The 12438-nt window shown below is 41.2% G+C and overlaps 1 protein-coding gene across 1 annotated transcript; it reads right to left on the reverse strand.

The window, feature by feature from the left end:
- Positions 1-4660: 4660 nt before the first annotated feature.
- On the reverse strand, positions 4661-5775 carry LOC112233902 (C-type natriuretic peptide 3-like). The gene is made up of 3 exons (XM_024401807.1): positions 5609-5775; positions 5137-5449; positions 4661-4972 (listed from the first exon to the last, which is right to left on the reverse strand). The coding sequence occupies exons 1-2, from the start codon at positions 5696-5698 to the stop codon at positions 5144-5146; spliced, it is 396 nt and encodes a 131-aa protein (XP_024257575.1). The 5' UTR covers positions 5699-5775; the 3' UTR covers positions 4661-4972; positions 5137-5143.
- Positions 5776-12438: the final 6663 nt, after the last annotated feature.

The following is a 12438-nucleotide window of genomic DNA, read 5'->3' on the forward strand; positions in this document are numbered from 1 at the left end:
CTGTGATTTTCTATGATTTTCTGAAATAACACACACTCACTAAACCCTCCGTAAATAACTCAGTTCTTAACGTAAAGACTTAAAACTCAGGATTCTGTAAAGGCATACCCCAATCAGGATATGAGTTTATTTATAGCTTCCTGTGCCAACCGGAAGTGCCTTAAATTGTGTCACAGTGGCAGTTTCCAAAGGTTAAAAAGGTCAGATCTTTTCAAAACTTCATATTTGTGATTATGCAACCCCCATAAACTGTAAGTCAGTCTTTTCTTCCAACAGATGTCAAAGAAAAGCTCACACACACACAGCAAGGATGGAGTGACAAAGTGCAGTGCTTAAAGACACAGAGAGCAGGCAATGGCATTACCATAATCCCTAGGCCGTGCCGAGTTCAACGAGATATCCCGCTTGACCGTAGCTCGCTCGGTGTAAACGCAGCGACCATTAGAAAAGTAGGCCCAAAATGAAGCCTGCCCCACAACATCATTTGCTTTTGGGTGACAGCGGCGGAACCGTTAGGTTTAGAAGGACAATTCAACCACAGGAATGTTCCTAAGGTCCTCCCGATTTTTGCAAGCCTAACCTTGACCGTGTGGCATTAACCCTTAACAGTAAAACTGGGTTTTTTGATCTCACAGATTACAATGACTTCTCTCCCCAAAGGAATACATTGCCTGCACCCCTAATTTCAACCTCAGGCCTATGTGGGTTATGAATGCCTTATGAACCTGTCTTCGATAACAGTCCATCAGGCCACTATGAGGTCTACCTGTATCGATTCTAATCTTCCTGGAGCAACCGGAAGTGGTTTCAAATCACCCTAAAAGTGTATACCCATACCCTGCCTGCAGTTTGATAGACATAGCGCATTCAACCCTGTGTAAATCAGTCAGTTCTTTAACGTAAGGACTTAAAACACAGGATTCTGTAAAAGCATACCCCAATGAGGATATGTGTTGATTTATAGCTTCCTGTGCCAACCGGAAGTGCCATAATTGGTGTCTCAGGGGCTGTTTCGAGGGGTTAAAAAAGTCTGATCTTTCCAAAACTTCATATATGTGATTAGGCAACCCCCATGAACTGTAAATCAGTCATTTTTCCCATAAAATTTCAAAGGAAAACTAAATCACTCACACACACAGCTTGGAAGGAGAGACCCATTGAGGTGCGTAGAGACATACACTGCCTGCATTAGTTAACCTTGTTGGAACTTTTAAAGAACCGTCAGACCTAGAGTTCTGAAACTTTAGAAACCTGTTCTAGACCTCAGGTCGATAGTGCGTGGTGAGTTAGGTGGCTCTAGAAGGTTCTCGGACCGAGAAACAGCCTCGTACATTTGCAATGACTTCAATTCATTTTGACCATTACAAAAATGACGACTTTAGAAAATCCTCAGAGACGCAAGACTAGGTGCATTGAAACCGGCTCGGCCCATAGAGACGGACCCCAATGTTTCTGTCCGATAGCTCATTCAAGGACCCCGTAGCAAGTCATGGAAAAAAGTGGATTTTCAGCACCAATTAGGGTTTTGCTCAGACACCAAATGACCTATCGAGCCAAAACTTGGGATTCTGGGTCGCCTCAGCTAGGCCAACACATATCATAAGAAATGGACCCGCAGCTAGAACGTAACTACGTGTTTTATGGTTTTTGTATGGTTTGAACCGAAGGCGTTGTGAATTTTGGGCCAGCTCTGAATATGTAATAGTTGGCTACTAAACGAGTTGGAAAAAGTGGGTTTGGTGTCAGTTTGTATCAGTTTGGTGTCAGAATGATATCTAATTGACTTGACTGTTGTCCATTTGCAATATGTTTAAACAGTGAGGTACCATCACCAAAGTGACATTCTGAAATCAACCCTAAAGCCATTGAGATGAACCAGAATCACTGCCCAGCCATCCCGAGTTCATCGGGCCAGTCAATTTCACATTCCTGCAGGATTTTTATAGCATGACAAATTCGTGATGGTACCTGCCCATTGAACCATATTGCAAATGCACAGTGACTTTGCAAAAGTAAGAAAACATAAACAAATGGACATATTGAAATCACCATATTTTTATTTTTGGGTTACCAGTTGCACAACAATGCACGTGCATTTGCAATATGATTCTATAGTGAAAAAACATCACCAAATGGACATTCTGAAATCAACCCTAACGAGCGATTGAGATGAACCAGAATCACTGCCCAGCCATCCCGAGTTCATCGGGCCAGTCAATTTCACATTCCTGCAGGATTTTTATAGCATGACAAATTTGTGATGGTACCTGCCCATAAACCATATTGCAAATGCACAGTGACTTTGCAAAAGTAAGAAAACATAAACAAATGGACATAATGAAATCACCATATTTTTATTTTTGGGTTACCAGTTGCACAACAATGCACGTGCATTTGCAATATGATTCAATAGTGAAAAAAACATCACCAAATGGACATGATGAAATCAACACAACGAGTGATGGAAAGGAACAACTATCACTGCCCGGCCATCCTGTGTTCATCAGGCCAGTCAATTTTGCATTTCTGCAGGATTTTTGACCATGCCAAATTCGTGATGGTACATGCCTATTGAAACATATTGCAAATGCACGTGCACTTGCAATATGATTCTATAGTGAAAAAACATCACCAAATGGACATGATGAAATCAACACAACGAGTGATGGAAAGGAACAACTATAACTGCCCGGCCATCCTGTGTTCATCAGGTCAGTCAATTTTGCAATTCTGCAGTATTTTTGAGCATTTCAAATTTCTGTTGGCATTTGGCCAAAGAAAAAGTGACTTTTGACTTTGACTTTTGACTTCCTATGAAATCATATTGCAAATGGACAAAACATATGCCTTGTGCACAAGTAAAAAACAAACAAATTATGATAATAAAAGTTAACAAAAGTATAGTGTGAGCAAAGTATAGTTTGACTTTTGAGCATATTTTTTTTTGGTAAATTCCCATTGAAACATATTGCAAATGCACGTGCATTTGCAATATGATTCAATAGTGAAAAAACATCAAACAAATGACATGATGAAATCAACACAACGAGTGATGGAAAGGAACAACTATCACTGCCCGGCCATCCCGAGTTCATCAGGCCAGTCAATTTTGCATTTGCAGGATTTTGAGCATGTCAAAAAGTGACTTTTGACTTCCTATGAAATCATATTGCAAATGGACAAAACATATGCCTTATGCACAAGTTAAAAAAAAAAGAATAATATTAATGATAAAAAATCACCAAAGACATGTTGATACAGTTCTTAAACGTGTGTAATTGACACAAAAGGAAAAAATTTCGAAAAACGGTCCAGAAAGCACTTTTTAAGGGTTGCATTTTTGAGCATGTAAAATTTTATGGTAAATTTTTGACTTTTGACTTTTGACTTCCTATGAAATCATATTCCAAATGGAGAAAACATATGCCTTATGCACAAGTAAAAAAAAATGAATAAAAATGATGATAATAAAATATGACTAAAGTATGTTGATACAGTTCTTATTTGTAATTGACACAATTTTTGAGAAAAATTTGAAAAAAGTCCCAAAGCACTTTTTTAAGCAAATGTGAAGTTTTTTACAATGATTTTGACATTTTTGACTTTTGACCTTTTTGACTTGATGAAATCATATTGCAAATGGACAAAACATATTTCTTATGCCATGTTAAAAAAAAAAAAAGTCATGATTAAAATTGGACAAAAGTATATTCATACAGTTCTTACACATGTGTAATTGACTTAAAAAAATCTAAAGAATTTGAAAAACGGTCCAGAAAGCACTTTTTAATGGGGGTGAAGTTTTTTGCAAAATTTTGGATGTTGACTTGGGTTGCATTTCCAACTTATGTGAGGAATACCCCCTGAAGTGGACAAAAATGAATGGGAAGTCATTGGCATCGGACAAACCATATACACATTGGCCAAAAATTCGGCGTTGATTCGTGCAAAGTGTATTGCAACTGCCAATGGCGATTGCCTATTGTAACACTTACAAAAAATTCAACAGGTGGCTTTTGCTCCACCATGGTTTTTCATATTGGGAAATGTCACCCAAGTCAACATCCAAAAGCAAAATTTTGAAAAAATGATTTTTTGTCAAAAACTTATCACCCCTTAAAAAAGTGCTTTCTGGACCGTTTTTCGAAATTCTTTTGATTTTTTTGTCAATTACACATTGTAAGAACTGTATGAATATACTTTTGACAATTTTAATCATATTTTTTTTTTTTTTTTTTGGGCAAATATGTTTTGTCCATTTTCAATATGATTTCATAGGAAGTCAAAAGTCAAAAGTGGGTGTAAAAACTTCACACACCTTAAAAAAGTGCTTTCTGGACCGTTTTTTGTAATTTTGTGTAATTACACAATATGAAAAACTGGTATCAACATACCTAGTTGTATTTTAGTGTTATGAATAGGCAATGCCAAAAATGGCAATTGCAATACACTTTGCACAGGATTTACGCCGAATGATGGGTGGTATTGGCCAATGTGTATATGGTTTGTCCGATGCCAATGACTTCCCATGCATTTTTGTCCACTTCAGGGGGTCTTCCCTTACTGAAGTAAGTGAAGTGTCGAAGTCTCGGTATGCTAGACAAAGATTGTAAAAATGAGAAAGAAACGTATTATGCAAAATATTTATTTCACCGTGCAATCTACTGTCTCTTAGTATACATGTTTTTTTTCTCAAGAAAATAAATAGACCTAGATAAATACATAGCCTACAACAATAATATATTATATCAAGAGCCAAATGTTTGATGTTCATTTGAAAATTAAAATTCGTCTGTACAGTTTTAAAATAAGAACAATTCAATATGCCAAATGCAAACCACATATTTAAATAAATCTCATCACAAACGCCATTGTAAACTCTGTCAATACTTTCTGAGTTGAAGAGGTTCATCCTTGTCGAATAGTTCAAGTAAGGGTAGTTTCTTGGGCTCTGATCAACAGCCAGTAAAACCTGTAGAAACAACACAAAACATGGAGCCGGTCTTGAGAAACAATATTGCATGTATTCATTTGATGGTTCAAACAAGTGAGATGTTAATATCAATTCAACACCAACATAGCCAACAATTTAAATGGAGAATCCATCGGTTGGATTGACGCAGTATATAACCGTACCTGTCCTTTAGCATCCAAGCCCGCTGAATGACCCAATTCTCTCTAGCCTGACGCCGAAGCAGCTTCTCATTCCACCCTTCTTGAACCGGCTCCACGGGTGCTTGGAGGTCTTCAGAATGTAATTGAGAAGACGCGCAATTGCATTCTCCTTTCCCGCCAGCGCGGAATTCCTTGCGTCTTCGGAGTCCCAAGGACTCACCACTCCCGCGGTGAAGGCTGCCTTCTCTGTATTCAATTCTTTCCCATCCACCTCCCTCTCCTCCGACACGTTATATGGAACATTTCTTTCCTCCTCCAGAAGCCGTATCACCCTCTAATTGAGATAAAACATGGAATCATTAGTCGCAATGTCACTTAAAGCCACTTTAAACAGTCTTCCATCAACTATAATAAACATATCTATGGGAATTGGTGGAATAAGAACTGCAAAAATGTAATGATCGAAAGTTTTGCGCATGATGCACCAGCTTACCTGCAGGTTGGACACGGGGTAGGCTCCTACCAAGTTCAGAAGTACAAGCGCGGATAAACAGCCAAATGTGATATTTGAAATCATTTTCATGTGTAATTTGTCTTCGCCCCTTTGCTCTGTAGGTAGACCAAATCGTTCCCCTTGACTGTTCTCCTTTGGCAACAAAACGTCACCAGGTGCGCATTTATATCTGTGGCGTTTCGTTACGGAGGCCCAAGAAAACATTAACCGTGGTCCGTGACTAATCTAGAGAGGTGCGACAATGCCGTGGGGGTGTAATTCATTTAACTGGAAGCTTTACCTCAATTGACATAATAGGCTTAAAACTGTAACACTAAGAGGGCTCTACCCAATTACCCATATCTCCATACCAAGAGAGACAGAAAGGTGGCCATACTTCAAGCTAAACGTTTCAGGTTGACAGGTCTCTGAGGTTCATTTGAGATGATGCTGTTTTGTGATGCTGTCACAAGGAGGGACAGACAGACATACAGGCATGCAAGCAGGCAGGCAGACAGGCAGACAATATGAAGTCCCCATGCAGTGAAGTGGAGCAAACAAAGAATCAATTACAAACTCAAGATAAACTTGTTGATAGTTTTATATGACTTTGAATAAAGTTTATCTTCCCATATTATTCAATTCATTTCAAGTGAAGTGGATGTCTGAGGAAACATCCATTACATATGAATGTTTGACAACTTATCACAGTGTCTTTTTTCAGTCTCTTTTTTACCTTTAATAGAAAAGAAAAGTGATATCCAAGACCTGCTCAGAGACAATAGATTTGCGTATATAATATTTTCCTATTCGGCATTGAGAGTTCCCAAAACTCTATTAGAATTATTTTGATGAGTTTAGTCATCTCATCCACAGGATTGAATGGTTTACATCCTTGCACAGGTTGTTCTCACATACTTGTAATGAAGCATATCGATTGACACTAGTTACTGATGGCTTGTTGCATCTATCTAACTCACTCTGGATCCCTGTCAATGAAGATGCAGTGATGATATCCTCCTCTTTTCTCTTATTTTTGTATTCTCTACTCTACTCTTTTTATCTCATCTTTTCCTCTCCTCCTCACACCTGTACTCATTATAACCATAAATAGATACTCAGTAAGAGTTTTTGTTTCTCTCACTCGTTTTGTCACAAACATTCTTCTATTTATCCAACCAGTATCAATCAAGAAGTCATAAAAACATGTTTTTTTTTTACTGTGGAGAAGTCTACATAAAATACTGTACCTTGAAACTATGAACATGTATTGAGATCGCCAGATGGCTCTCATATAGAGTACCACATTATGAGTCATAATACCTGTAAAAAAAAAAGTCTGTTCTCCTCTCTACCCAACTTTCCCTCACAGTCTCTTCAGTTTCCCTTAAGTCCCGTTAGTTTGGCAGCTCAGCCCACCTAAATTATCCCTCACCCATAATAACCCTGCCATTCCCAACCAATCAGAGTGCTCGTATCTGGACACTGCACCTGCCCACTCAGGTCAGAGTGCTATTGTCGTCCGAAGGGAGAAGATGCATGTTTCTGAGGACGTTTTATTTGTATTTGTATTTGTAATCAACAATTGCGGAAGAGAGGGTCCAGATTGTCTAGCCCAGCTGATCTGTAGGGATCCAGATTTTGCAGCTCTTTCAGAACATCAGCTGTGGAGAAGTGGGTGGGGGGGGGCTTGGGCCAGTTGCTGCGGGGGGTGCATAGCTGTTGGCCAGGGTTGGGGTAGCCAGGTGGAAAGCATGGCCAGCCATAGAGAAATGCTTATTGAAATTATTGTGGATTTGTCAGTGGTGACAGTGTTTCCTAGTCTCAGTGCAGTGGTTAGTTGCGAGGAGGTACTCTTATTCTCCACGGACTGTCCTAAAACTTTTTGGAATTAGTGCTGCAGGATGCAAATTTCTGCTTGAAAAAGCTAGCCTTTGCTTTCCTAACTGACTGTGTGTATTGGTTCCTGACTTCCCTGAAAAGTTGCATATCGTGGGGACTATTCGAAGCTAGTGTAGTACGCCACAATGTGTTTTTGTGCTGGTCAAGGGCAGTCAAGTCTGGAGTGAACCAAGGGATGTATCTGTTCTTAGTTCTACATTGTTTGCAAGGGACATGCTTATTTAAGATGGTGAGGAAAGCACTTTTAAAGAACAACCAGGAATCCTCTACTGACGGGATGAGGTCAATATCCTTCCAGGATACCCTGGCCAGGTCAATTAGAAAGCCTGTTCGCAGAAGTGTTTTAGGGAGCGTTTGACAGTGATGAGGGGTGGTCGTTTGACTGCGGACCCATAACGGACGCAGGCAATGAGGCAGTGATCGCTGAGATCCTGGTTGAAAACAGTAGAGGTGTATTTAGAGGCCAAGTTGGTCAGGATGATATCTATGAGGGTGCACATGTTTACGGATTTGGGGTTGTACCTGGTAGGTTCCTTGATAATTTGTGTGAGATTAAGGGCGTCTAGCTTAGATTGTGGGACGGCCGGGGTGTTAAGCATATCCCAGTTTATGTCACCTAGCATTATGAACTCTGATGATAGATGGGGGGCAATCAATTCACATATGGTGTCCAGAGCACAGCTAGGAGCTGAGGGGGGTCTATAACAAGCGGCAACAGTGAGGGACTTATTTCTGGAGAGATGGATCTTTAAAAGTGGAAGCTCGAACTGTTTGGACATATACCTGGATAGTATATCTCTACAGTAGATTGCAAATGTTGTAATTGGGGATGGAAATTTCAGAGTTTTTGGTGGCCTTCCTAAGCCAGGATTCAGACATGGCTAGCACATCAGGGTTGGCGGAGTGTGCTAAAGCAGTGAATAAAGCAAACTTAGGGAGGAGGCTTCTGATGCTAACATGCATGAACCCAAGGCTTTTACGGTTACAGAAGTCAACAAATGAGAGCCAGGGCCTGGGTTAACCTCTACATCACCCGAGGAACCGAAGAACCGAAGAGGAGTAGGATGAGGGTACGGCTAAAGGCTATAAGAACTGGTCGTCTGGTGCGTTGGGAACAGAGAATAAAAGGAGCCGATTTCTGGGTATGGTAGCATAGATTCAGGGCATGGTGTACAGACAAGGGTAAGGTAGGGTGTGAGTACTGTGGGGGTAAACCTAGGCATTGAGTGATGATGAGAGAGGTTGCATCTCAGGAGGCGCCAGTTAAGCTGGTTTCGGTCTACGCACGTGTGGGGGGTGGGACACAGGAGCTATCTGAGGCATGTTGAGCAGGACTAGGGGCTACATAGTAAAATAAAACAATGAGAGCTGCCCTAAACAACAGTATACAAGGCATATTGACATTAGAGAAAGGCATAAGCAATCACAGGTGTTGATTGGGAGAGCTAAGACAACAACTGGTGAGATAACAACAGGTAAAATGCTAGGACAACAACAACGGGTATATGGCGATGAATGGGCAGAGAGGGCCAGTTAGCTACACACAGGGCCTGAGTTTGTGGCTGGGGCAGATAGATAAACAAAATGAAGTACAGTGTTAATGGACAGTCCAGCAGGCATCGGCTGTGTAGCAGAGTGATCATAGCAGCAATAGATGAAACAGGGAACCGTTTGGTAGTCAATTACTACGTTGAGCGAGCGGGAGACACGGCGTTCAGGGAGCTAGCAAGCTAGATCCACGAGGCAGAGGCCAGGTGAGAGCACACCGGCCGAGTTATGACAGCAGACCAACAGACCAGTTGTGATGGATCTCGGGGCTCCGCGTCGACAAAGGGTCCAGGCCAATTGGCAAGAGAAATGTTGTTGTTGGTGTACTTTATTTGCTAGCCGGGAGATGAGCCTAGTTCGAGGCTAACTGGTGCATGCTTCTGGACAAGGGTGTTAGCCACTATAGCCACTTGGTAGCAACTAGCTAGCTGCGAAGATCTGGTGTAATGGTCCAGAGCTTGCGGCAGGAATCCGGTGATGTAGTGGAAAAAAGCAGTCCGATATGCTCAGGGCTGGTATCACGCTGTGCAGACTGGCAGGTATTATCCGGGCTATCCAGGCTAAAGTGGCAGGAGTCCGAGCTAAGGGTGAAGACCACTAGCATTTTCCACACACAGTCTGTGCCTGTATTTACTCTCACATAGGTACGTGGTTGCATAGGGCATTAGTGTCTTAACAGCGTGATTTGCAAGGCAGGAGCTTGTGATTAGGGACATGGACGTTACATTATGACTAAAAATAGAACAAAACCCATACATACCGAGTTTGAAGGGAAATACCAATTTTATTTTATAAGAGAGTTGTTATAATTTTGTTAAGAAAGACTTAGTAAAGCCTGAAGCTACTGTCTCATCGTGGAGGTATTTGACAGCCTTGAGGATAGCCTAGCATCGTGCGACACAGAGAGAGAGAGAATAGCTTGGGAAAGATTAACGAGTTCATGTTCCCATGGGATATCGGTTACTGCTAAAGAGTACTGTCTGCATTGATAGCTGTGCTTGCTGTGGATCTTGTGAGGAAACCTGCAAGGAACTGCTATACTTCGCCGTCATAACGCTCAGGAAGGAGAGAGTTCCTAGAGAGGAACGTACTTTGGGGCGAAAAGTGCAAATCGATCCCAGAAGAAACGGCAAAGGACCTTGTGAAGATCCTGGAGGAAACAGTTGCAAAAGTATCTATAACCACAGTCAAACGAGTCCTATATAGACACAACCTGAAAGGCCACTCAGGAAGGAAGAAGCCGCTGCTCCAAAACCGCCATAAAAAATACAGACTACGGTTTGCAACTGCACATGGGAACAAAGATTGTACAATTTGGAGAAATGTCCTCTGGTCTGATGAAACAAAAATAGAACTGTTTGGGCATAAAGACCATCGTTATGTTTGGAGGAGAAAGGGGGATGTTTGCAAGCCGGAGAACACCATCCCAACCGTGAAGCACAGGGATGGCAGCATCCTGTTGTGGGGGTGGCAGCACCATGTTGTGGGGGTGCTTTACTGCAGGAGGGACTGGTGCACTTCACAAAATAGATGGCATCATGAGGCAGGGAAATTATGTGGATATATTGAGGCAACATCTCAAGACATCAGTAAGGGAGTTAAAACTTGGTCGCAAATGGGTCTTCCAAATGGACAATGACCCCAAACATACTTCCAAAGTTGTGGCAAAATGGCTTAAGGACAACAAAGTCAAGGTATTAGAGTGGCCATCACAAAGCCCTGACCTTAATCCTATAAAACATTTGTGGGCAGAACTGAAAAAGCATGTGCTAGCAAGGAGGCCTACAAACCTGACTCAGTTACACCAGCCCTGTAAGGAGGAATTGGCCAACTTATTGTGGGAAGCTTGTGGAAGGCTACATCGAAAACACATTTTTATTTTAAAAAATGTTTTATTTACCTTTATTTAACCAGGTAGGCAAGTTGAGAGCAAGTTCTCATTTACAATTGCGACCTGGACAATATAACGCAAAGCAGTTCGACACATACAACAACACAGAGTTACACATGGAGTAAAACAAACAGACAGTAGAAAAATAAGTCTATATACAATGTGAGCAAATGAGGTGAGATAAGGGAGGTAAAGCAAAAAAAGGCCATGGTGGCGAAGTAAATACAATATAGCAAGTAAAACACTGGAATGGTAGATTTGCAGTGGAAGAATGTGCAAAGTTGAAATATAAATAATGGGGTGCAAAGGAGCAAAATAAATAAATAAATAAACAAATAAATAAATAAATACAGTAGGGGAAGAGGTAGTTGTTTGGGCTAAATTATGGATAGGCTATGTACAGGTCCAGTAATCTGTGAGCTGTTCTGACAGCTGGTACTTAAAGCTAGTGAGGGAGATAAGTGTTTCCAGTTTTAGAGATTTTTGTAGTTCGTTCCAGTCATTGGCAGCAGAGAACTGGAAGGAGAGGCGGCCAAAGGAGGAATTGGTTTTGGGGGTGACCAGAGAGATATACTGGCTTTGGTTCTAGATGCTCTGTGTGAACCCTCCGTTTGAACCATTGCAGTTTGTGGACCTGAAGGTCCTTTCCTACAAGACTGCCCTGCTCATGGCTTTGGCCAAGCATGTTGAGGATCTCCACTCGCTATCAGCGCACCCTTCCTGTTTGGAGACCCCAAAGGCATGTTATTACATCCTAATGCAGCTTTTGCTCCCAAGGTTATGCCTACTGTATGTCTGACATCCCCCTGGATTTCGAGCTGTTCCCTTTCTGACATCCTCCGTTTTCGGAGGTTACTTGGCCTCGGTCCGGTGGGTGCTTTGCGCACGGCATCCTTTTTTTTAAAAAGTATTTTTATTTAACCTTTATTTTTCTAGGCAAGTCAGTTAAGAACAAATTCTTATTTACAAACATCATTGTAAACTTCTTGAGTGTAGGGGGCAGGATTTTAGTTTTTGGCAAAAAAAATTACCCATTTGAAACGGCCTATTTCTCAGGCCCAGAAACTAGAATATGCATATAATTGTCAGATTAGGATTGAAAACACTCTAACGTTTCCAAAACTGTCAAAATATTGTCTGTGAGTATAACAGAACTGATATTGCAGTCGAAAACCTGAGGAAAATCAAACCAGGAAGTGCTGTTTTTCCTGAAAGCTCTCTGTTCCATTGGATGCCTTGCCTCCATTTAAAGGGATATTAACCAGATTCCTTTCCCTATGGCTTCCTCAAGGTGTCAACAGTCTTTAGACATAGTTTCAGGCTTTTATTTTGAAAAATGAGCGAGAAAGATAACATCGCGTCAGTGGATAGCTGGGTGTTTGCAGAGTTTTGCTTGCGCAACAGAGTGTGGCAGCCATTGTCTCTCCCTCTCCTATTGAAAACCGACAGTCCCGGTTGATATATTATCGATTATATATTTTAAAAACAA

Source organism: Oncorhynchus tshawytscha, linkage group LG22 (genome assembly GCF_018296145.1).
Source record: "Oncorhynchus tshawytscha isolate Ot180627B linkage group LG22, Otsh_v2.0, whole genome shotgun sequence".
Classification (NCBI taxonomy): Eukaryota; Metazoa; Chordata; class Actinopteri; order Salmoniformes; family Salmonidae; genus Oncorhynchus; species Oncorhynchus tshawytscha.